Here is a 27,085-nt window from a genome sequence, read left to right as displayed (position 1 = left end):
TTCAATGCAAAATTTTTCAAGTAGAGCCTTTTCCCTTCTTCATAAATTTTTCTTATAAATGAGAAAATATGCCGCCTGAAATATTACACAGGCCGACAAAATTTAACCAAAATTCGGACCCAGAAACCAGAGTATATAATTCCGAACACCGATAACACCGTTTTTGCCCATATTTGAGGTTATGTAGCCTTGCAGATATTTCCTTTCACCAAAATTAAAAGACTACACCTTTAAATAGAAGTCTTCTTCTTTCAAATGGCGTTGAGTTTGCTCAAATATATATACTTTTTTCGCTGAGATATCGCATTTTCAAATTTTCATGTTATAAAATAAAAATAGACCTTCGAAAATATATAGTCTGGTTTCTGGGTCTGAGATGCTGTCGGCCTGTGTAATTTATAATCGCTCTGATTTTGATACTCACATTAGAAAAAAATTTGGTATGAATCAGTCTTATTTTTTCGGTGCAAACATTTAGCTTGAGTGGCACCAAACTCTTCACTTGACTAGCGCAATTCATTTCATCATCGCCCGCCCCATTGCTGTGTTCACCTGCGACGCTCGCTGAGCCTGCGCCAATACCCAATTGACCAAAGTGGTTCGAACCGAAAACAAAGAGCTCAGTAGCATTGGGATTGCCTGTTGCCTGACATAGCACCAAGCTGTGCGCATGCCCTAAGGATACTTGCAATATTTTCTAAAAAAACATAATAAACAAAGAAAGCTGTTATAAAATAACGCAGCGTTTAATTTTTTCAAATATTACCTTCGATTTGAAAAATGCAACTATTTGCGGCTCAGGCACACATTCACAATTACCATGGCCCAGTTGACCATAAATACCCCAACTAAAATGTATTAAAATTAGTAAAGTAGAACAATTTAGTGTTCACTAAAACAGATAATAGTAAGTCTTATTTGTACTTAATTAATAACACGTTGAATCCTTATTACCGGCCGGGGTTTTCTATCCTCAAAATTTTTAAGTTTTACTAGTATCTTTGTGTCCCAATCTGGCTGGACCGATTTAGATCACGTGGGCACGCATTAAGACATGCAAATATAACTGTTACGCCCCCAAGGTAAGCAATTTCGAAAACTTTCGAAGATTGAAAGTTACCCAAATTATTATAATATATGCAAAAATTATCCTGAGATAGACCCGAAATGATCATGATAATAGTCAAGAAATGATCCGGGAAACAATCACCTCGAATTATTAAATTCGACCTAGATGAGTTCGACTTATTTTATTATTATAAGCGTTATTCATTTTGGTTGTAAATATATCTTAGATCTTATTGTACTTGTCAATAAACAAATGAAATGAAATTAAAAAAAGAAAAAACAAATTCGAAAAATGGTACCCAATTATTCCAAAATGATCCCGAACTGATCCCGAAGTCACCTTAAAATGGTCTCGAAAGCTATCCTGAAATGATGCCTAAATATTACAGAATTAACCCCGAAATAATCACGAAATTATCCAAACAAAATTCCGAAATTTTACGTTAGTAGCCACGAAAATATCCCAAATAAAACCTTACGGTGTCTCAGTGTGAGGCATTGGGACCCGTTCACATTTTAATATTTGCTTAGACCTTGGTCTATATCACCTATACATCAGACATTATTGGTCTATGTAAAATGAACCCAGTGCATAAAGAAAATATTTCGAAGATAGAAAAGTCGGGCGAAAGTCGTTTCATCGCGACGTTTGTTACTTATCATCTACGAATAAGGCATATGCCGTACGTCTTACCCCCATGTATATAATAAACCATCAGCAACAGCAGCATTATGATATTGACCCGCTTCTATGATTGTTATATTTTTGCCATCAAAAACGTGCACGAGCATTGGTTGCATAGATACTTGCATATCACGTCCGATACCCAATTGTAGCAGATTATTATTGCCGAATGCGTACAACTATAAATTAATATAAAAATTCTTAGTAAGTAACAATAATATATTAGCGCCAAACGCACCCCATTATTTGTTAATACTAAAGTATGCTGACGTCCACATTTTACGGTATGAACTTCTAAATTTAGATGTGACAATAAATCCAAACTTTTGACAGCATGTGCAGGCTCTGGTGGATCTATTAAGTTGAATTAAATATATGTCTGAATAAAGCATATACATATATACATAAATTGTTTTACTATTATTTTATTACCGGAAGACTTGTTAACGCTATAATTACAAGGCACGCCATTCGAGCCCCAAAAGTAGGCAATACCATCCACAACACAAGCGCAATGTGCACAACCAGCTGAGATAGGTTTGAAACGAGATGTTTCCATGGCAAACTATGAAAATAAATTACGAAAAATTTTAAATAAGACATGTGCTCCAGATGTCATGAATGTTTAAGCCTATAATTGTGCTCCACAATTACCTGATTGTCTTCATATGTGATACGAAATGTCGACAACGCATTAATAATATGCTCGCTCTTTGATAATTGGGCTTCCATATGTATAAGTACAGCTAAATATGTCTCAATGAGATTTTTACAAAAATCAAACAAAAATGTTTTATTGTCATTAATATTGAGCTCTACATGACCGGAAGAAGTATGTGATACGATTGGACGAAGTATGGCAGAGAAGGGATTCAGTTGGTGTTCAAGACGCTGCTCGTTGAATATGAGATACAAGTAAAATGGGTAATATTAGAAAATATAAAGAATTTTGTGCAACAATTTCCTTGTCAAGTGCGGAAGGATTTCAGCTTGGGCTTATGACGATACTAGCTGTTTTTTTTTTTTTTTTTTAAATATGAGATACAAGTAAATATAAAACGATACTAGCCTTTACTAGTAGTACACAGTTCGCACAAAGCAAATTAAAAACTTAAAAATAATTAAACATTTGAATTTTTGATTTATGGGTAATGCATTGCCTACTTTTCCAGAATCACTTGGACCATCTAAGCCACACACAAACTATTTTTGATCCAGCCATTCGGCCTGGATTGATAATTTAAGAAACAAATTTCCATGGCGGATGGTGTAGGGTTGATGACGAAATATTCCAATAATATCCTAAAAACCATTACTAAACTCTGACGAATAGTAAAAAACGATTCCGCAATTATAGCAAAGTGATAACTGAATCACGAAATATTTTTAGCAAAGTCGCGAAAGCGGTTAAAAACAATCCTGGATATAATTTTAGGATACTCCCAAAATTATTCCGAACATAATCCCGAAATGATACCAAAAAAACTCGGTAATTGTTTCCAAATTATTGCTAAATAGCCAATAAAGGGAAACGAAAGTCCAAAATAAGCCGACGAAATAACCCCGAAACGATCTTAAAATGGTCCCACAATAAACAAAATAAGGCCAGCAATGATCTTTAAAACTATTCAAAAATAAATCGAAGAAGCCAAAAATTATCCCCAAATTTTCAAAAAAAATAATGCCGGAACGATCCCACAAGCAATGAGCCCAAAACAGTCTGAAGATAGCACTGAAATTAACCGGAGATAAAAAAAAAAGTAAGGCGCGATAACCTCCGAAGAGATTTTAGGCCGAGCATCTCTTCCAATTTGCATCGTGCTCCTCTTGGTTTTTCCCTACAAATTGGCCGGACGGAACCCATATGTTTTATGCCGACTCCGAACGGCATCTGCAAGGCAGATGAGTTTTCACTGGGAGCTTTTCATGGCAGAAATACACTCGGAGCGCTTGCCAAACACTGCCGAGGGGCGACCCCGCTTTGAAAAAATGTCTTCTAATTGAAAAACCTTATTTATAAAATTTTGATGTCGCTTTACCCGGGTGTGAACCCAGGGCATATGGTGTGGTAGGCGGAGCACGCTACCATCACACCACGGTGGCCGTACCACCGGAGATAGCCGCAAAATTGATTGGCGAGAGTCCCGCAACTATCCCTAAAGGATCTTAAAATTTGTACGAAATAATTCCGATTTCAGCCTAAAACCATTCCCAACACGGTCCGAAAACAATCCGGGGACATCCGGGGACGGCCTCGAAGCTATGGCGAAATCGCTTCGATTCCAGTTCGAATTGATAACAAAACAGTCACAAAATATTCAGTAGGTAGTCTCGAAGTTATATAAATGTCCCAAAAATAGGCCTAAAAATAGCAACGAAGTAAAAAAAAAAAAACAATGCAAAACAGTCTGGATGTTGCGGGGGGAATGTTGCACCCGGGTCGTGGGGCGCGATCGCACGCAAATAGAAGAAAATAAAAAGGAAGAATTAGTACCGAGTCGTTACAATTTATTTATAAAAGATAAATATTTTACAATAATTGTTTATACAAGTGAAGCACTCACAAACTTCCTGTTCGTCAGGAAAGCTAATTAAAATACAAAATGAACCTGACACATTCAACGTTATGCAAGTAATTAATTGCAAAGAGAAAATTAAAAATTAAAAATTAAAAATTAAGTGACAATGGCGAGGAAATATTAACTCACTGACACTCGCAAATTATTTATATGTAACACTGTATAAAATGGTTGGTTTGTATAAATCACCTTGGGCTAGCTGCTGGCTCGGGAACGTTCCAAAATAGAAGAAGGAGCCAAGACCGCGAACAAGTCCGCGGCACCTGCCGATAGCTAAATTTCGTTGAGTTTTTCCCCTTCAAAGTTAGCTCTCGGCTGGTGTTAGCCGTTACCGGTATTAATAACAAAATAATTTATGTGCGTGTTAGGGTGGTCCGAAATATTTAGGCTGGTGGCCTAAACACTGGAGATAAACCCGAAATGAGCCATGGATAATCTCGAAATTATCGTAAAATTATCACGAAATTATTTCGATTTCATTCCTAGACCAATCCGAAAATGGCTCCGTAAATAGTCCCGGAATAGTCTTTAACTATCACGAAATGATGGGAGCTCTGCCCACTTTTCCAAAATAGTTAGGCATATAGATATTTAAAAACATTGGTCAATGTGAATATAATTAAGTTACAACGATTAAAAGTAATTAAAGTAATTGGAATGAGACTTCCCTCTACGAATTTTCCAGCCAAATTCTTAGAACTGTTGTAGTGGTATTGAACAAAAACGATTAAAACTTACTTAAAGGCAACTGTTTCCAAACATAAGACCACACAAATATAGCCCGTATAGCCTTTCAGACAACAAGCTTTGCGAGCTCCAAATTTTCATCCAAATTTGTTTAACTCTTCTAAGATGATTGAGTCACAAAGACAAACATCTAGACATTTAAACCATACACATTTGAAGGAACATATTCGTTTTCTTACGTTGTTGGCAGTTTTTTTTAGCAAACTGTCATCTACAAAATGTGAACCACCTATCGATCTACAAAGTTCATTATAATCAAGCTTTGGAAAAATAAGCAAAACATTTAATTTACTTAAGAACATAGCCGGGCAAAGTCCTCGGAAGCTTAGTTAACATCTTTAGTTTTGACTTCAATTATTCCGCTTGCCAAACACGTCGTTGCACAATTTTATTTATGATTTTTAAGTAATCATCATATTCACCTTAAGTACACAATGTCGTATATTCGGTAATTTCTCTTGTATGAAACCAAAATAATCCACTGCAACTTGTGGCAAATATGTGATTGTTTCCGCAAAAATTGATTCACTCAAATTATACAAACACACATTCATCTCTGTATACCAGCCTAATTGAAAACAGTTATTGTTCCTTTCTTGTAAATAATCTTTACGATATTTACCAAATTCTTGCCCAACAACGCTGGTCAATGCTAAAAAAGTGTCTATACAAACGCCACGCGTCTTTGCCAAAATAAGCGCCGAGGAAAATAAACCACTTTGGCACAAGACAATGCTCGTCATATTTGTATGATATTTCGTGTTTGATACTAAGAAATTCCTGTGTAATAAATTAAATGCATATCGAAATCCAAAAAATGAAAGGAAGGCTAAGTTCGGGTGTAACCGAACATTACATACTCAGCTGAGAGTTTTGTAGACAAAATAAGGGAAAATCGCCATGTAGGAAAATGAACCTAGGGTGACTCTAGAATGTGTTTGTACGATATGGGTATCAACTGAAAGGTGTTGAGTATTTTAAAATAAAGTGGGCCTTAGTTCTATAGGACGCCTTTTCGAGATATCGCCATAAAGGTGGACCAGGCGTGACTCTAGAATGTGTTTGTACGATATGGGTATCAAATTAAAGGTATTAATGGTGGTTTAAAAAGGGAGTGACCCCTAGTCGTATATGTGAAGACGTTTTCGAGATATTGACCAAAATGTGGACCAGGGTCTGTCGGGTACCGCTAATTTATTTATATATGCAATATCACGCACAGTATTCCTGCCCTGATTCCAAGGGCTTTCGATTTCGCCCTGCAGAACTTTTTTATTTCCTTCTACATACCACTTAATATGGTAGGTGTCACACCCATTTTACAAAGTTTTTTCTAAAGTTATATTTTGCGCCAATAAACCAATCCAATCACCATGTTTCATTACTTTTTTCGTATTTGGTATAGAATTATGGCATTTTTTAATTTTTCGAAATTTTCGATATCGAAAAAATGGGTGTGGTCATAGTTGGATTTCGCCCATTTTTAATACCAAGATAAAGTGAGTTCAGATAAGTACGTGAACTAAGTTTAGTAAAGATATATGTATTTTCGCTCAAGTTATCGTATTAGCGGCCGAGCGGAAGGACAGACGGTCGACTGTGTATAAAAACTGGGCATGGCTTCAACCGATTTCGCCCATTTTCCACAGAAAACAGTTATCACCATAGAAGCAATGCCCTTTCCAAATTTCACAAGGATTGGTAAATTTTTGTTCGACTTATGGCATTAAGTTTCTAGACAAATTAAATGAAAAAGGGCGGAGCCACGCCCATTTTGAAATTTTCTTTTGTTTTTGTATTTTGTTACACCATATCATTAAGGGAGCTGAATTTTGACATAATTTACTTACATTTAGTGTAAAGATATTCAAATTTTTTTTTAAGTGGGCGTGTTCGCCATCCGATTTTGCTAATTTTTATTTGGCACTCATATAGTAATAGGGGTAACATTCCTGCCAAATTTCATCATGATATCTTCAACGGCTGCCAAATTACAGCTTGCAAAACTTTTAAATTACCTTCTTTTAAAAGTAGGCAATGCCACGCCCATTGTCCAAAATTTTACTAATTTTCTATTCTGCGTCATAAGGTCAACCCACCTACCAAGTTTCATCGCTTTATCCGTCTTTGGTAATGAATTATCGCATTTTTTCGGTTTTTCGAAATTTTCGATATCGAAAAAGTGGGCTTGGTTATAGTCCGATTTCGTTCATTTTAAATAGCGATCTCAGATGCGTGCCCAGGAACCTACATACCAAATTTCATCAAGATACCTCAAAATAAAGTTATCGTGTTTACGGACGGACGGACGGACGGATTGCTAACTGAATTTCTCTTTTCGCCCAGATGATTTTGATATATAGAAGTCTATGTCTATATCGATTAGTTTATGCCGTTACAGGGTACCGTTATGCGAACAAAATTAATATACTCTGTGAGCTCTGCTCAGCTGAATATAACAATTATTTATCTACTCACCATAGCGGCAAATAGTTCTTATCATTTACGGCACGCTCCGCCAATGTAATCAATAATAAATTAGCTAAATGAAATTGTGACGATGGTGACATTTGTAAATTACTAAGCGAATCATCTACGCCATATGTATAATCACTCGCTGATTGTCCTTCATTTACTACTTTTAAAATATTTGTGCTTGGCGTGAATGGTAATATTGTGCGTACATCTTCCGAATGCCGATATGTTATATCTTTGAGTATTGTTTTAATAATTGGATGACAAAAATATTTCGATTTCAATAGATATGTCATCTTTAAAGCCATAGCACAGAGATGCATTAGCGCACATGTCTGACCGAACATAGCTAGCTTGAGTGCAGTACGTATGGGTTTTATGCGCGCTGAATTGTATGTGACCAAAGCTTGTGTCACCTTCTTGCGTCGCAGTAAATAATCACCAGCAAATTCTATGCACGCTTCGTAAGCGAGATCAAACGTATTACAGAATTCACGACACTGCGTCCATTCACCGGCCACAGCGGAGTCAAGAAAAATGGCAAATGGTTCTTTTCTGCAACAAAAGTATAAAAGGAGATTTTTGTAATTTGTTAGCTATAAAATTTTTATTTGTTCTTACTTAAGTTGTATGTAGTAGACGTTTTTGTTGGTTATCACATAGCATGGATCATAATTGATTTTTGGAAATTCATGTTTCATTATTTCCATTTGGCGTAGCGAAAATTCTTCTTTAACATCAGCATTTTCATAGAACTGTACGTAATCCATAGGTGAACGTATATCTTTCATATCGAATGCTTTTGCTTTCTCTTCCTTTGATATGATTTCACTAGGTTCGCTCGAGCGATATGTGGCCATTTGATAGAGATTGAGGACAGTTTCGTTTTCAAAACGAAATACGGACAATTGCGAGGAGGTATTGAAGCGCTAAAGGAGGGAGATAAATTATTGTTTTGGATATATATTTAATTTTTTTAGTAACAGAGATAAACATAAAGCTGTAACCGCCAATAAGTAGCTCTTAAACGTATCTTACATCCGCTGCCGAAATTGGCAAAGCTTCATTAAGCTGTCTTCGTTATATGCATATACACTTTAAAGGTAAGGCAGAGTATACCGACACCTGTACAATAATAATGCAATAAGCAAACCATTACTACTGGGTAATAATTTTTAGTGAACACTTTAAGTTATTGCTGCAATCGACTATGCCTACGATATGCTGTTAAAAATTCTGAACTCTTTTGGCGTTTAAGACCCAATATGTGCATTCGTATGTATCTATACTCACATCCTCGTCATTTGTACGTAATGAAGCCATCGCGCTACTAATCACACCCACAGCATTCACAGCATTCGAAGGTGATAGGCTTTCGCTGGTCGATTGCCCACTTGTTGTCGCACTTGTATCTGCGCTATATGAGCCTGCTATATTCAAGTCAGCTAATAATGTGTCCATATCATCGCTCAGATCGGTTACATTTAAAAATTTTTCGGCAGCGTAGTTCTCTGCTTTTTCAATATCTGTATCACGATTCTCTTTTTCGGTGTTCTTTTCTAAATTTTGCTTGGATGTGACGATGTCCTTACTGCAAGCATCATTTATATCAACATATTGTATAGTATAAAGCAAATTTGAGCTAATAAGTATATCAAAACAATTTTTTGGTATTTTATATAAAAACAACGGTTTTAAACTAATATCAATGCTATGCACAGTTAAACTATTCGAGTGACTATGTAGAGCGCTTAATAGATAGGTGCTTCGCAAATTTTGTATGGTATAAAAGGAACCACTTGTATTGCTTAAAACTTCGGGTGTTAAAGACGGTGAGTCCATAATGGCAAAATTACCAAGAGTATTTTCAGGCATATCTGTAATTAGAAATAATAATATGGATTAGAAATGCATTAGTGTCAGGAAGGAATTTTGGAAACAACCTAACATTTTAAATTTTTAACTGAATGTAACTATGGGGAGGGAAATGAAACAAAAATTTTTGATATGGAATAATTGAATGGGTGGCTCAGAAAACATTGTAAGCTATAGCATTTTCAGGTAAAATGAAACTTTTTTCAAGTCAAATGAAAATTTTTTCATTTCAAATGAAACTTTTTTCAAGTCAAATGAAACCATACTACTAAGGTAATTGTCAATATATTTATATCGTGCTTTATAACGCTATTTATCAAATTTTTCTTTAAGACGACAACTATTTCTAATTAACCACATTGAAGGCAAAATTTTTGCCCAAATTTTCTTTGCGAATTTAAGCTGCAGTTAAGGTCGGCTTAGTTTAACCTTGCCTTTTGATCGTTTAAATTTTTTAATAGATAAAGTAGCAGGGTTAAACGCCAGGCAACTTATATACTGCAGTTTAACCACCCACTGAAAATAAGCACTTATATTTTTTACTTGTATCTACTCCTCTTATATATAAAGCACATTCTTCTTCTGCATATACTTCGTTAATAATGTAGGAATAAAACAACGTTGAGAACAAAGAGAAGCAACCAAAGAGCATGGTGTGAGCGTATTTCCTATTCACTGTCTGACACCAACTAACACATCGGTTGAATCCTCTATATTATGCTTTTCTCTTTGACCAAGAACTTACCAAAAAACATAGAACGATCGCAAGGTATTGAGAGAAACATTACTTTTACCAACTATATAGTAGAGCATGTGGACTGTGGAGAGATCTTTTTTAACTATGCTGAAAAACTTAACGGTAAAAAGTGATCTTTTCTACTTTGTTGTTGTTGTTGTAGCAATGCTTCGCCCCACCTAACAGCCGCGACCGATCACAAATTGTCATCAATATCCTCTAACGGGAGTCCAAGGAAACTTGCCGTTTCAACAGGGGTGGACCATAAGGAAAGGAGTGTTAGAGGCGTTGGTTTCACATTACAATTAAAGAGATGGTTGGTGTCATGTGGGGACACATTGCAAGCGGGGCATACATTTTGTATGTCGGGGTTGATTCTGGATAGGTAAGAGTTTAACCTGTTACAGTATCCAGAACGAAGTTGAGCAAAAGTGACACGTGTTTCCCTGGGGAGTATGCGTTCCTCTTCCGCGAGTTTTGGATACTTTTCTTTAAGTACTGGATTCACCGGGCAATTCCCGGCATAAAGGTCCGACGCCTGTTTATGGAGTTCACCAAGGACCTGTTTCGCTTCATACGGCTGGGTTCGCAGGTGCCGTATTTCCTCAAAATGCTTACGGAGATGACTCCTTAAGCCCCTAGGCGGTGCTGGTTCATCAATCAGATGTCTGTTGGGATGCCCAGGTTTCTGGGTATTCAACAGGAACTGTTTGGTCAGCATCTCATTTCTCTTCCTGATGGGGAGTATTCTCGCCTCATTATGCAGATGGTGTTCTGGGGACATAAGAAGACAGCCCGTGGCGATTCTGAGAGCAGTATTTTGGCAGGCGTGTAGTTTCTTCCAGCGGGTAATATTTAGGCTTGGCGACCATATGGGTGACGCGTAGCACGTAATCGGCTGGCTAATTGCTTTGTATGTAGTTGTTGTTGTTGTTGTAGCAGTGCTTCGCCCCACCTAACAGACGCGACCGATCACAAACTGTCATCAATATCCTCTAACGGGAGTCCAAGGAAACTTGCTGTTTCAACAGGGGTGGACCATAGGGAAAGGGGTGTTAGAGGCGTTGGTTCCACATTACAATTAAAGAGATGGTTGGTGTCATGTGGGGACACATTGCAAGCGGGGCATACATTTTGTATGTCGGGGTTGATTCTGGATATGTAAGAGTTTAACCTGTTACAGTATCCAGAACGAAGTTGAGCCAGAGTGACACGCGTTTCCCTGGGGAGTATGCGTTCCTCTTCCGCAAGTTTTGGATACTTTACTTTGAGTACTGGGTTCACCGGGCAATTCCCGGCATAAAGGTCCGACGCCTGTATGTGGAGTACACCAAGGACCTGCTTGTGTTTTTTCGCTTCATACGGCTGTGTTCTCAGATGCCGTATTTCCTCAAAATGCTTACGGAGATGACTCCTTAAGCCCCTAGGCGGTGCTGGCTCGTCAATCAGATGTCTGTTGGGATGCCCAGGTTTCTGGGTATTCAACAGGAACTGTTTGGTCAGCATCTCGTTTCTTTCCCTGATGGGGAGTATTCTCGCCTCATTATGTAGATGGTGTTCTGGGGACATAAGAAGACAGCCCGTTGCAATTCTGAGAGCAGTATTTTGGCAGGCCTGTAGCTTCTTCCAGTGGGTAATTTTTAGGCTTGGCGACCATATGGGTGACGCGTAGCACGTAATCGGCTGGCTAATTGCTTTGTATGTAGTCATGAGCGTTTCTTTATCTTTTCCCCAGGTACTGCCAGCAAGGGATTTGAGGATTTTGTTACGGCTCTGAATTCTCGGAACAATTGCGGCTGCGTGCTCACCAAAATGTAGATCCTGATCAAACGTCACACCCAAGATTTTGGGGTGTAGGACAGTCGGTAGCGTGGAGCCATCGACGTGGATGTTCAAAATGGTCGACATTTGGGACGTCCATGTTGTAAATAAGGTCGCGGAAGATTTAGTCGGTGATAATGCCAGGTTTCGCGAGGCGAAAAAACTGGAGAGATCAGGGAGGTAGCCGTTTATTTTATTGCATAGCTCATCGATCTGTGGGCCTGGGCCTGTGGCCATTACTGTGCAGTCATCGGCGTAGGAAACGATTGTGACTCCTTCCGGTGGTGAAGGTAGTTTAGATATGTAGAAATTAAACAAAAGTGGGGATAGGACACCACCCTGTGGCACCCCTTGTTTAATTCTCCTTGGCTTTGATGTTTCGTTTCTAAATAGCACCGATGCCTGCCGACCACCCAGATAATTTGCGGTCCACCTTTTAAGACATGGGGGAAGGGTAGACCCTTCCAGGTCTTGCAGTAACGAGCCGTGGTTGACCGTATCAAAAGCTTTTGATAGGTCTAGCGCTACGAGTACTGTTCTATGGTGGGGGTTTTGATTTAAACCGCAATTTATCTGGGTACTAATGGCATTTAGCGCGGAGGTAGTGCTATGGAGTTTTCTGAAGCCATGCTGATGGGAGGCTAGTTGCAAATTTGCTTGGAAATAAGGGAGCAAAATGGCTTCGAGCGTCTTTGCTACTGGCGATAGGAGAGATATCGGACGATACGACTCTCCTATGTTAGCTGGTTTACCAGGCTTTAGTAGCGGGACCACCTTGGCCATTCTCCATTTCTCGGGTATGACAAAGGTGGAAAGAGACAGGTTGAAGACCTGCGCTAAATATTTGAAACCCTCTTTCCCTAGGCTTTTAAGCATCGGCATGGCTATGCCGTCTGGGCCCACTGCTTTGGATGGTTTAGCGCGACCAATGGCGTCCTCAACCTCTTTAGCGGTGATGGTGATTGGTGACGCGCTGAATTTGTGTTTATGTGCGTGTCTGTTGGCCCTCCGTCTAACTTTGTCGACCGTGGAATGCATTATATATTGTCGGCAGAAAGCGCTCGCGCATTTTTTCGCATCCGACAGCACTTTGTCGCCAAAGGCGATGGAAACTTTGTCTTTGTGCTTAGTCGGATTCGATAGGGACTTTACGGTGGACCAAAGTTTACCCACACCGGTAGAGAGGTTACAACCTCTTAGGTGCTCCTCCCATTTCGCCCGCTTGTGTTCATCCACAAGCAATCTGATGCGTTGGTTTATATCCCTTATTTGGGGGTCGCCTGGATCAAGCTGCCTTATAAGGTCCCGTTCTCTCGCTAAGTTTGCGGCCTCCGCCGGGAAGTGGGGCCGGATTTCGGGAATTCTCCCGGCGGGAATGAAACGTGCCGAGGCGGATTCAATGACCTTGCGAAAGGCACGCTCCCCTTGGCGGGCATCAGTCGGGATAGGGAGGGCAGCAAAGAGGTTGTCTGTAAAGGATTTATATTCTCCCCACTTTCCTTTTTTAAAGTTTATGAAAGTGCGTTTTTCGGTGACGATGAAGTCGGCGGTACGCTCGAGCGAAACAAGTATAGGCAGGTGGTCGGATGCCAATGATACCATCGGCTGCCAGTTGACGCAGTTTACGAGTTCTGCGCTCACGATTGAGATATCTGGCGAACTGTGACAGCTTCCTACCATACGTGTGGGGGCGTCTCCGTTTATTGTGCAGAACGTCGTTTCTTCTATTTGATCCGCCAACATCTCGCCCCTACTGTCCGCCCGCAAATTTGAATGCCATAGATCATGATGGGCATTGAAGTCGCCTAAAATAATGCGATTGTTTCCAGTGAGTAAGGCTCTAATATTAGGGTGGTATCCACCGGGGCAACAGGTGGCAGGGGGGATGTAGATGTTGATGATTTCTAGGTTTGCATCGCCTGACCGGACAGATAGGCCTTGACGTTCTAAGACGTTGTCCCTGCGGTCGATGCCAGGATCAAATATGTGATATTGCACAGAGTGGTGTATTATAAACGCGAGGCCGCCTCCATTTCCGCTCTCGCGATCTTTTCTGTGGACATTATACCCAGAGCAGGACTGCAATGCAGATCGTGCTGTGAGTTTAGTCTCTTGAATCGCAGCAATGCGGATGTTGTGCCGCTTCATGAAATTGACTATCTCCGTAATCTTCCCAGTTAGTCCATTACAGTTTAACTGCAGAATTCTGAAGTGCATGAGGGGAGACGTCGCCACTCTGGGGGTAAGTGACGGGTGACTACGCCTGGGTTCAGGAAGGCCAGGACGCAATTGCTGTTGTGGCCCTGGGACTGGGCGTCCTTGGGCAAGCATTGGGGTACCCAGATGATTCGGGTTTGCGACCTGGCAACATGGCGCGATGAAACCCGCCGAGGGGTTGCCGTCGCGGAGACCAGAACATCTAGGAAAGTGGCACCACCCGAGGCAGGAGCTGCATTGGGCGGATGTCGCAAACATATATATTCTGTGCTGGCAAACGGTGCAAACGGAGGTAGGGACTAAGAGTCTGTTTCCCTGACCTACACGATTGCTGCCGGAAAAGAGGGGGGGAGAAGACGGGGGCAGGGGCTGTTGCTCAGCATTGCTTCCGACTCTACTACGAAGATTGTAGTTATGAGTGGTAGCAGCTGTTTGAGTTGTTGGCGCCGTAAGGCGCGAGCAGCAGCGGGTACTTGTTGTGGCTTGCTGAGCAGCGGGGCTGCTGGAAGGTAATGGGGGGGGCGCTTAGACGTAGACTACGTGACGCCCTTGGGCGTGAACAGCAAGGAGCCACAAAAGATTTATAAAAGTTACGTGGACGTCGGGTTTTGGAATCAAGCCCAGAACAACCTGTCCGATGCAACCATCCCTTACACGAGACACACTGAACAGAGTATGACCGTCCTAAAAAGATTCTTTTCCGGCAGATGCAGCAAAACCATTTCTCAGGACCGAGGTCAGGAGACGGACCCGGATTGGATTCGATACCTTCCCGGAGCAAGAGAATATGGAGCAGTCCTGCTGCAAGGAGCTGCTGGGAGGATGACAATTTGTGGGAGGGACGAAACAAATTAAATGGGGTTACACATACTTTGTATGTAGTCATGAGCGTTTCTTTATCTTTTCCCAGGTACTGCCAGCGAGGGATTTGAGGATTTTGTTACGGCTCTGAATTCTCGGAACAATTGCGGCTGCGTGCTCACCAAAATGTCCTGATCGAACGTCACACCCAAGATTTTGGGGTGTAGGACAGTCGGTAGCGTAGTGTCATCGACGTGGATGTTCAAAATGGTCGACATTTGGGACGTCCATGTTGTAAATAAGGTCGCGGAAGATTTAGTCGGTGATAATGCCAGGTTTCGCGAGGCGAAAAAACTGGAGAGATCAGGGAGGTAGCCGTTTATTTTATTGCATAGCGCATCGATCTTTGGGCCTGGGCCTGTGGCCATTATTGTGCAGTCATCGGCGTAGGAAACGATTGTGACTCCTTCCGGTGGTGAAGGTAGCTTAGATATGTAGATATTAAACAAAAGTGGGGACCTCTGTGGCACCCCTTGTTTAATTCTCCTTGGTTTTGATGTTTCGTTTCTAAATTGCACCGATGCCTGCCGACCACTCAGATAAGCGGTGCACCTTTTAAGACATGGGGGAAGGGTAGACCTTTCCAGGTCTTGCAGTAACGAGCCATGGTTGACCGTATCAAAAGCTTTTGATAGGTCTAGCGCTACGAGTACTGTTCTATGGTGGGGGTATATATTTAAACCGCAATTTATCTGGGTGCTAATGGCATTTAGCGCGGTGGTAGTGCTATGGAGTTTTCTGAAGCCATGCTGATGAGAGGCTAGCTGTAAATTTGCTTGGAAATAAGGGAGCAGAATGGCTTCAAGCGTCTTTACTACTGGCGATAGGAGAGATATCGGACGGTACGACTCACCTATGTTAGCTGGTTTCCCAGGCTTTAGTAGCGGGACCACCTTGGCCATTTTCCATTTCTCGGGTATGACAAAGGTGGAAAGAGACAGGTTGAAGACATGCGCTAAATATTTGAAACCCTCTTTCCCTAGGCTTTTAAGCATCGGCATGGCTATGCCGTCTGGGCCCACTGCTTTGGATGGTTTAGCGCGACCAATGGCGTCCTCAACCTCTTTAACGGTGATGGTGATTGGTGACGCGCTGAATTTGTGTTAATGTGCGTGTCTATTGGCTCTCCGTCTATCTTTGTCGACCGTAGGATGCATTATATATTGTCGGCAGAAAGCGCTCGCGCATTTTTTCGCATCCGACAGCACTTTGTCGCCAAAGGCGATGGAAACTTTGTCTTTGTGCTTAGTCGTGCTTTTCTACTCTGTGGCGCAGTCACATTGCAATTCACTCGTGTGGGTCTTTGAAAACAAACACAAATATTTCATTATATTTCATTGTATATTGTATTTAAATGTAATACTTAGAATATATATATTAGAATGGCTCGATTTATTAACCGATATCGCGCCATCGATTTTTCGATAGGATTTCGGCTCCGGAAAAATAGTTCCACTACGCATACCCAAAAAAATAATTTTCGAGCCTGCGAAATTTCATTTTTTTTTTACTTTTTTTGACTTCGATTTTTAAGGTTTTTTCATGACCTACTAAAAAATTTTCGGAGATTAAGTTTCCTTTAAACTATTCTGATCTATTTCGTTGTAGTGCGAATAAAAACAAAGTTTGTTCCACCTTACGGCCCAACGTTTCGCCAAATTTCCTTGGCATCATCAGGGGCGTAATATTTTTAGATGTGGCGGTAAAATTACAAACGGAAAATAAATAAAATTTACATCATTAATTACATGGAAAATCGGTACCATCGATTTGTGGTACACTTTGTCACATTAATTTTCATTTGATTATATAATTTTCATCTATACCAACGGTTTTAGCGGACGTTTTTTGGTCGGACAGGGTATACATATGAAAATTTTTTTAGCAGGTCATGAAAAAAACCTTAAAAATCGAAGTCAAAAAAAGTAAAAAAAAAAATTAACTTTCCCAGGCTCGAAAATTATTTTTTTGGGTATGCGTGTGGAACTATTTTTCCTGAGCCGAAATCCTATCGAAAAATCGATGGCGCGATATCGGTTAATTAATCGACCCATTCTAATGTATATATTCTAAATAGGTTGGCTACTTTTTCGGCAAGTGGTAGAGGGACAGGTCTATTATAAAAATACAAATTATCGTTCGAAACGTAGAAAAGTGTTAGAGGTAGAAAGTCGAAGTGTGGAGAAGGGTAATGGTGAAGGTGATGGAAGAGGCGGTTAGTAAAAAATGGCTGAGGTAGTAGTACAGTCGTGTGAAAGGGTAACAGAAAAAAAAAACAACTACAGCAAGAGGGAAAGGAAAAGGACACGGAAAACGAGAGGAATAATGGAGGTTGTTGTTGTGGGAAGTCTGGATATAAATCCGATACCTTCCGCTACTAGCATCTTCAGTTAATATTTGTTTGACTCAGGCATTTGTTTTCAGGATTTGGATTTAAGTCGCCTTTTACGACAGTCATGCGTTACCGTGGAAATCATCTAAGCCCCTGAACCCAACGGTATTAACAGGGAGAGAGAGGTTCAAGCGTGGAGTGAGGAAAAAGAAGAAGAAAAGTTGGGGAGAACAGGACAGAGAAAGTGACAATGAAGAGGAAGCGAAAGAAGAATGGAAAATATGTCGGCTATAAAAACTTCTCGAAATTCTTCTAAAATTTGGTAAGTCGTTGGTCAAAGAGAAAAGCATAATATAGAGAATTCAACCGATGTGTTAGTTGGTGTCAGACAGTGAATAGGAAATACGCTCACACCATGCTCGTTGGTTCCTTCTCTTTGTTCTCAACGCTGTTTTATTCCTACGTTATTAACGAAGTATATGCAGAAGAAGAATGTGCTTTATATATAAGAGTAGATACAAGTAAAAAATATAGGTGCTTATTTTCAGTGGGTGGTTAAACTGTAGTATATAAGTTCCCTAGCGTTTAACCCTGCTACTTTATCTATTGAAAAATTGAAACGATCAAAAGGCAAGGTTAAACTAAGCGGCCCTTAACTGCAGCTTAAATTCACAAAGAAAATTTGGGCAAAAGTTTTGCCTTCAATGTGGTTAATTAGAAATAAATGTCGTCTTAAAGAAAAATTTTATAAATAGCGTTATAAAGCACGATATAAATATATTGACAATTACCTTAGTAGTATGGTTTCATTTGACTTGAAAAGTTTTATTTGAAATGAAAAAAGTTTAATTTGAAATGAAAAAAGTTTCATTTGACTTGAAAAAAGTTTCATTTGACTTGAAAAAAGTTTCATTTGACCTGAAAATGCTATACAAAAAGAAAAATGCAGTCACATAAAATAGCAGGTGAATTAAGAGTGTCTAGCTCTAGCTGATTCGAGTATTCATCAAGTGGAAATAGTCGGTCGAAACCGAATATTATATACCCAGTGGCGAGCTTTGTTACCACCAAGCCGTCTTGGAATAGTGGATATTTTGTTCACTATTATATTGTGGGTCCCTGATACGACTCTCGAGCCCCTTCACAATGGTCGGCACCCACCGAACGACCTATTCAAAGATATTAAATCTTCGATAACTGCTTAGAATTTTTCCTGCATAAGTAGATTTTTATCTGGGGTCATAGGTTGGCTATTTTTTCGGCAAGTGGTCGAGGGACAGGTCTATTATAAAAATACAAATTGTCGTTCGAAACGTAGAAAACTGTTAGAGGTAGAAAGTCGAAGTGTGGAGAAGGGTAGTGGTGAAGGTGAGGGAAAAGGCGGTTAATTAAAAAATGGCTGAGGTAGTAGTACAGTCGTGTGAAATGATAACAGAAAAAAAAAACAACTACAGCAAGAGGGAAAGGAAAAGGAAACGGAAAACGAGAGGAATAATGGAGGTTGTTGTTGTGGGAAGTCTGGATATAAATCCGATACCTTCCGCTGCTAGCATCTTCAGTTAATATTTGACTCAGGCATTTGTTTTCAGGATTTGGATTTAAGTCGCCTTTTACGACAGTCATGCGTTACCGTGGAAATCATCTACGCCCCTGAACCCAACGGTATTAACAGGGAGAGAGAGGTTCAAGCGTGGAGTTAGGAAAAAGAAGAAGAAAAGTTGGGGAGAAAAGGACAGAGAAAGTGACAATAAAGAGGAAGCGAAAGAAGAATGGAAAATAAGTCGGCTATAAAAACTTCTCGAAATTCTTCTAAAATTATGTAAGGTTAAGCAAAACTTGGCGGCCACCGTGGTGTGATGGTAGCGTGCTCCGCCTATCACACCGTATGCCCTGGGTTCAACTCCCGGGCAAAGCAACATCAAAATTTAGAAATAAGATTTTTCAATTAGAAGAAAATTTTTCTAAGCGGGGTCGCCCCTCGGCAGTGTCTGGCAAGCGCTCCGATTGTATTTCTGCCATGAAAAGCTCTCAGTGAAAACTCGTCTGCCTTGCAGATGCCGTTCGGAGTCGGCATAAAACATGTAGGTCCCGTCCGGCCAATTTGTAGGGAAAAATCAAGAGGAGCACGACGCAAATTGGAAGAGAAGCTCGGCCTTAGATCTCTTCGGAGGTTATCGCGCCTTACATTTATTTTTTTTTTTTTTTAAAGCAAAACTTGGGCTGAGAGACGTATACCTGGTCGGCAAGCACCTTGAAGAATGGAAAAAGTTGTTTCAATTATAAGTATTGGATACTAAGTAATCAGGATAGTTGGAAGTAAGACTGATTAGGAATGACATTCCTCATTTTCAATAACGCAGACCGACACCTGAGCTATTAAACGCACAGGCAGACTTCCCTATCTATCTTTAATTAACTCGACTCTTATATAACTTTACGAAGAGCCATTCTACCACTGAGTATAAACAAAAAAACCGGCCACCGTGGTATGATGGTAGCGTGCTCCGCTTACCACACCGTATGCCCTGGGTTCGCACCCCGGGCAAAGCAACATCAAAATGTTAGAAATAAGGTTTTTTCAATTAGAAGAAAATTTGTCTAAGCCGGGTCGCCCTTCGGCAGTGTTTGGCAAGTGCTCCGAGGGTATTTCTGCCATGAAAAGCTCTCAGTGAAAACTCATCGGCCTTGCAGATACCGTTCGGAGTCGGCATAAAACATGTAGGTCCCGTCCGGCCAATTTGTAGGGAAGCTCGGCTTTAGATCTCTTCGGAGGTTATCGCGTTTAACATTTTTTTTTATAAACAAAAAACTGTGAAGTGTTGAATAACTATAAATACTAATTGTTTAGCTAAATGATTGTAAGCATGGCAGCAACTCTGATGTCTTGTGTCATTAAAACGTTGGCTTTAACTCACCACGTTTCTCACGTAATATTTTGAATAAAATTACAATAAATTTTATAACTGAGAAATTAAAAAAAGAAAGGGAAAATGTTTCAAAAAGCAAATTATAGTCTTATATAAAATACAAAATATTGCAAAATTTGCACGGTTTTTGTTGCAAGTATTTTTGCTTTTACAAGGTATGTATTATATATTTCTAATATTTTGCGAACCGCACAAAGAAAAATTTTACTTACAGTCTTCTAATTTTTGACGGTTGTCGGAAAGACGCATTTTGATGGCATTTAGTTTCTTTGTGCCAAGACTTTTCAATGAGGCGAGGCGTGCGCGCGCTGCTGGCAAAATGCCAGCACGAGCATTCACATCATCCAGTTCGGGTAGCTGCTGTTGTGTGAAACGTATACCCGTCGCAGAAGCACTATTGCTTATATGCATAGTCGTGCAAACTCCACTATTATTTGTGCTACTGTTAGTTGTATCAACAATGTTACCACCTCCCGACGCAGATGTGCTTGTTGTTGTGTGAATGGCGTCTAGCTGACGATTAATGGCCACTGTATAAGGTGGCGGCGGCGGTGGTGGTTGTGTAGCAGTCTTAGACACTCCTGATAACCCAACCGAACGTCGTTGTGATTGTTGGCTCGGCTGTCGTGGTACTGATAAACCAGCTGCTGCTGATGTTGTTGGTATTTCATCGTTTCTAAGGAAAACATCCTCGTCCAGTTGACTATTATCCGATGCGGGATCAGAGCAGTTACTTTGTGTTTTCAAAGGCATTACAATTTGCCAATCACTATCACGGCCATGCATTGTGCTAGGTGAGATATCGCCGGGATATATATATTTGATGGCTTTTTGTTCGAGTAACAATTTGTATTGCTGTTTTAAGGAGGACGTAATCTGCGGAGACATATTTAAAAATATATTTAACAAAGAATTAATAAAAATGATTAAAAGTATCACTAATTACCAACAACATGACGCTTTCAAAAGTACAATCCTTGCAAATGAGCAATTTAACTACAGAACCAGCTTCAATTGCGGTGCTTGCAACGAATGGACAATTTGGGCTCAAGCCTACAAAGCATATCGAACCATCTGAATAGCCAATAATGGCACGATTTATACCATCCATAGTTTGCCACCAAACAACAGCCAACGGGTATGGACATGTAACAGATGCCATAAAAGATGTAGCCATAACATGTACATTACCCGTTTTATCTTCGCAAATATTAGGAGGTGCTGTGGCAGCAAGCATACTTGCAGGCACATCATGGCTATACGCTTCTAAATCGCTATCGGCTGTTGACAATTTTGGGTCAATATTCACTTCAACTTCTACGACTAATTGTGCTGCATGAGCAATACTTTCACGTGACGATGAAAGTTTTTCGGGTTCGTTTTTGTGCTGCTGTTCTTCAGGTTGATCGATCTTAGCGATAGCGTTCTCATACTGGTCATCATTATCACCTGTTTGTGTATTATCCGCGACAACGGCACCAGGCGGTGGTATGGCAGGTTGTTGTTGTTGCTTTATTGTTGCATCATCGTATGTAGCTTGATTAGGACAATTCTTTGAATTTGGACACTCATGTGGACCCACAAATGGTATAATGTACGAGGTAATTTGCGTTGTGCTATATGGCTGTTGTGGCGGGTGTTGTGTCGAATTCGATGGCTCCATAAATGTTTTGTCGACAACAGCGAGTGCGGGCACAATATGTAGAGTGTTGTCGAAACCTAATATATACATATAAAGTTGAATAATAAGTGTTAAATTTAAGTGTGAAAGTTTGAATTGAAATAACTTTCACGACGTCTTGACTTTCTCTCTTGTGCTTCAGAGGTACAGTAGGCACTTGGATCGATTTATTGCAATTCAAGGGGCTGTGTAACGCAACCCTTCAGGTGGCCAGCGCAATATATAGCTTCTCCAAACCCAATTGTCAACCTCACCTATCTGCGGCGAATCCTGTTTCACTAACAGACGAGGCTCTGGCGGCCGCAAGCTCCTCAAGGAAGGTGGGGAGGGAGGGATGGCCTGAGGGTTTAATGTGGCCACATGAATCGTTCCCGAGATGGTCGGACTAGCCCTTAATGGTGCTGTGTTACCGGAGCGTACCGGATCTGTTTCCGACAAAGGACCATCACATCGATAACACTCCCCAAAGCCTTCGGGAAGCAACCTTATCGCTACAACAACAACAACAACCGGAACGTACCGGATCTGTATCCGACAAAGGACCATCACATCGATAACACTCCCCAAAGCCTTCGGGGAGCAACCTTATCGCTACAACAACAACAACAACAACATCCATTTTTTGCACACTAGAAAATTATAAAAAGATTGTTGCAAAAGTGTAAGTGGGTTACCTAGTTCTTTCAAATAATGTGGTGACCTATTCCTTCCTTCCGGTCATCCAAGCTCCGCCAACCACTCAATGACTCTACCTCAGCTATGGTAGTCAAACATCCCCCTAAAGTTAATCAATACGCCAAGGACATATTAACATATACCATCGTCTAGCACATTCAGAACGTGTATCCACACATCCTTAACCTTAGTCTTACGCAATCAAAATTTCAGTGAGGAGTTCGCCAACTACTTTCTATTGCATGGCCTGTGGGTCCGCATTGAACAATCCAACAAATGAGATATCATCCCACCAACCATAACGGTAAATACCCCTTAAAGTTAGTTAAAACCAAAGGAAATCAAACAATAAGCAAGTTTTGTATTATTATTATTAAAGTAAAATATTCAATATATAATATTCAAATTTGTTGAGGAAAAAATAAAAATGTATGTAAGTGCCTAAAAATTTTTTTACTGCGGAATAACGTTAACAATGTCAGAAACGGTTAATGTTGTTGTAGCGATAAGGAAACTCCCGGAAAGTTGTGTTATCGATATTGATGGTCCTTTGCCGGATATAGATCCGGTACGTTTCGGTCACAAGCACCATTAAGGAACTATCCTGACCATCTGGGCCATACCGCCCTCCGACCCCCTAGATACATGAGCTTGGTGTGGTAGTTTAGTCGCGTCTTACCGACAGGAATACCTGCCGCGGGCATATTCTAAGCCCCTAACCCACTGGGGAAGTCAGAAACGGTTATACCTTTTATGTGTTTTTATCATGCTTTAGCCAAGACCACGGACCCAGCAGTCCAGTATGTTGTTATTTTTGCGGCGATAACGTTTCTCTCCAAAGCCTTAGAGGAGTGTTATCGATGTGATGGTCCTTTGCCGGATACAGATCCGGTACGCTCCAGTAAGGTGCTAGCCCGACCATCTCGGGAACGATTTATATGGCCACATTATACCTTCAGGCTAACCCTCCCTCCCCACCCTCAAGTTTTATGAGGAGCTTGGGGTCGTCAGAGCTCATCTGTTAATGAAACAGGATTCGCCGCGGATAGGTGAGTGAGGTTGACAATTGGGTTTGGAGAAGCTATATATTGCGCTGGCAACCTGAAAAGGTTGCGCTACGCAGCCCCTTGAATCTGGTATTTTAGTCACCTCTTACGACAGGCATACCTATCGCGGGTATATTCTGATCCCCTAACCCGCTGGGTGTAGTCCAGTATGTCAAACTACAGAATCAACTGACCTTCCTAGGACTGAGCTTCGTGCAAAAAAATGCAAAACAATTTTCGCTATCAAAATTCAATTGAAGTGCCATTATTTTCTTATCCATTTCAGCCCAATAAATAATTTGCCCAATCAGCATTTCATTGATATGAAAATTCTACAAGCTCAATTTACAGCGACATGCAGTCTAGCGCTACAATGGCGCGTTGTTAGCGGCGTGCAAAGCCATTAACGTTTATACCACATGCTAAATTTATGTATGTAGACAGCAACGAAATACGAGGCCGTAGGTCTTTTGTATTTACCAGACTATTGACACACACTCTTAGCCACTGCACTCCGCTTCTTTCTTGGTACTCCATTACTTTTGCGGTTCAATGTACTTCTCATACGCCTATGCATAGATAGCATAAGCACTCGGTTTGCCGCAAAAAAAATCAATTGATAAACAAATATATATACAAATAAAAATAAGAAAAGCAAAATTAACGAAAATCAATAAATATAATAAAAAATGGATGGGATAGTTAAGTAGATAATTAGTTATTAGCGAGCAAAAAAGAATTTGTGCAAAACTTTATAGAGAATACTGGTGTGTCAATTCAAAATCACAACATCAAAAAATATTATGCTTCCTATGTTAAATTGGCTTAGTATTAAACAATTAATCTGTTATTACTGTTTGAAGTTTATACATTACATAACACAGGGAATGTTACCAAATTATCTAAGTGATAGGATACAGTACAATCATGAGATCCATAACTATGGAACTAAGAGTAGCAGAAATTTAAGACTGCCCAAAGTAAGAACCGAGTTCGCAAAAAAGACCTTAGAACACGTAAGCTATATAATGAATAATGAACTACCAGCAAGGATAAAATACTGTGAAAACGTTATTAAGTTAAAAAAAAACTATTTCTATATTGTAAAAATTTAAATATGTAATATTAGTTAAACAATGAATTTACTCATTTCTTTTTAATGAAATAGTTTTAAGAAACAATTATGAATTTTGTAAATTGTACTATACAATGTATTAGGCTCTTTTTTGGCCGTAATAAATAAATAAAAAATCAAATCAAACCCGAGATGGTCGAGCTTGTTCTTGTTGTAGCAATGGGTCGAGCTTGTAGCTTAATGGTGCTTGTTACCGGAACGTACCGGGTATATAACTGGGAGAGGTTGTTGTTGTTGTTGTAAAGATAAGGTTACTCCCTGAAGGCTTTGGGGAGTGTTATCGATGTGATGGTCCTTTGCCGGATACAGATCCGGTAAGCTCCGGTAGCACAGCACCATTAAGGTGCTAGCCCGACCATCTCGGGAACGATTTATATCCACATTAAAACTTCAGGCCATGCCTCCCTCCACACCCCTAAGTTCCATGAGGAGCTTGGGGTCGCCAGAGCCTCGACTGTTAGTGAAACAGGATTAGATACGGATAGGTGAGGTTGACAGTTGGTTTTGGAGAAGCTATATATTGCGCTGGCAACCTGAAAGGGTGATAAATAGGTATAAGGCTTATTTGAGTATTGTTGTTGTTCTAGCAGTGCTTCGCCCCCCTAAAGAAAGCAAGATTACAACAAAAAGAACACTGGAAGATATTCAGTATATACTCATTCAGATATAGTGTCGACTTGACTTTAAGAAAGCAGAAAAGAGTTCAACTGAATCATATAGTGTTGCAAGAAGTTCATAACGAATAAAATTCAAAAAGGTATTTAAATTTTCTTTGTCTTCAATTGAGTTAAGTACTACCCGATAACATCGTTGAAGAGTCTTAGTGTGATTGAATGAGGCTGAGGTCAGTTGGTTATTTTTGCAGTCTGGTGCAAGCATTTCGCCTAGTAAAAATTCGTTTCTTGTTTTAAAAACTGAAAATTTACTGATACAAAGTATTTCAACCGTTATGCTTTACTTATCAGTTTTGGTTTTATAATCCATAATAATAGGGACCAACTACCCCCTGACGTAACATACCATTCGAATTTTTACGTACGCACATCATTAATTTGAGGACCTTTTTATGCATACCTACAGCATATCTAGATATACAGCGCTATTTTGGTTACCACAGCACAATTTAATTACTTCTATTATCTATTTATATATACTTACATAGCACCAACAACCAAGTGCCGGAGGGATCAAAGCAAACATCATGTATTACTCTATTGGTGCGTCGAAACCAAGATATCAATTTAAGCACTTCCTGTCCACCTTCACTAGTGTAGCGTAACACAATATCATTTTCCTCAGAGACGAGACACAACAATTGTTTGCGAGCATCATATTCGCTGATTGTGGATAGTTTGCAATTTAAATTAGTGATAAGCGGGCGTAGCTCAAATATTTCCAATTCCTGAAGTAACGCAGACATTTTTTTGGTGAGCTCCTGCCTTAGACGGGACGGTGGGCTTATGTGACGGTTGGAGGAATGCTTGTGTTTTTCGTGTGTGTGCAAGTGAAAAGAATTTCTATTATTCGTACACTTCCTTTTTAAGACTTTTTTTTTATATATGTTTTGCTTTTATTTCCTTGACAAATTTTTTTGCTTAGAACACACACACGTCTTTTGTTGAGTGCCGCAAAAGTTTGCAGTGATATAAACGCCTGGCCAAATGAAAAATTTTTAGGTGGCGTTTTGCTGCCTTCCTCGCTAAAATTTTTGCATGCATGCACCAACACCTTTCCGCCCTTTTCAAACGATTTTCTTCTTCTGTCACCTCTCTTTCCCTTTGTCTAATGTTGGTGTTGGTGCTCGCCTGATATGCCGTTAATGCTCTTTCTCGTTATTATTCTGTACTCAGTTTACATTCTATTAGTTGCAAGGAAATCATTCATTTTATTTTTATGTTTTTATAATATATTTCACAGTTTTTCTAGCAAAATTCTTCAGTTTTCAAATTCACGATTTCCTAAATGTGGATTTTCTTGCACTGTGAAAATGTTTACTCCTTTTTTATTACCAAATGTCAAGTGCAAGAAGACAGCAGAGAGCGATTTTGACAGTTTGACAGACTCTCTTAATAAAATATGCTTAGTGCTGCCACTGTTTACAAAAAAGATCATGAAAACAACGTAAAAGCCCATTTAAACGTGACATAACCATATCGATATAAAACAGCTGATCAAGCCCGCCAATTACAACACGGTGGTCGCTTTGGCTGCAAATTCAATTAGTG

General features: G+C 40.0%; 1 protein-coding gene across 2 annotated transcripts in view; it reads right to left on the bottom strand.

The window, feature by feature from the left end:
- The window catches only part of ca (claret), a 29,632-nt gene extending 2,774 nt beyond the window's left edge, over positions 1 to 26,858 (bottom strand). Inside the window, exons 1-14 of one of the 2 annotated variants that reach the window (XM_067762923.1) lie at positions 26,019 to 26,858; positions 21,270 to 22,042; positions 20,536 to 21,199; positions 8,848 to 9,431; positions 8,176 to 8,483; positions 7,558 to 8,109; positions 5,702 to 5,859; positions 5,502 to 5,647; positions 2,408 to 2,644; positions 2,186 to 2,318; positions 1,992 to 2,107; positions 1,763 to 1,932; positions 767 to 848; positions 425 to 697 (exon numbers count right to left, since the gene is read on the bottom strand). In XM_067762923.1, the coding sequence (XP_067619024.1) occupies positions 425 to 697; positions 767 to 848; positions 1,763 to 1,932; positions 1,992 to 2,107; positions 2,186 to 2,318; positions 2,408 to 2,644; positions 5,502 to 5,647; positions 5,702 to 5,859; positions 7,558 to 8,109; positions 8,176 to 8,483; positions 8,848 to 9,431; positions 20,536 to 21,199; positions 21,270 to 22,042; positions 26,019 to 26,280 (4,458 nt within the window). In that variant the 5' untranslated portion in view covers positions 26,281 to 26,858. Of the gene's footprint in view, positions 1 to 424; positions 698 to 766; positions 849 to 1,762; positions 1,933 to 1,991; positions 2,108 to 2,185; positions 2,319 to 2,407; positions 2,645 to 5,501; positions 5,860 to 7,557; positions 8,110 to 8,175; positions 8,484 to 8,847; positions 9,432 to 20,535; positions 21,200 to 21,269; positions 22,043 to 26,018 lie in introns of both variants that reach the window. The other variant, XM_067762922.1, reaches the window with a different exon arrangement.
- Positions 26,859 to 27,085: the final 227 nt, after the last annotated feature.

Source organism: Eurosta solidaginis, chromosome 1, assembly GCF_040869045.1.
Source record: "Eurosta solidaginis isolate ZX-2024a chromosome 1, ASM4086904v1, whole genome shotgun sequence".
Taxonomy (NCBI): Eukaryota; Metazoa; Arthropoda; class Insecta; order Diptera; family Tephritidae; genus Eurosta; species Eurosta solidaginis.
Note: the sequence above shows the minus strand (reverse complement) of the source record. Positions and strands in the feature narration are given on the sequence as shown.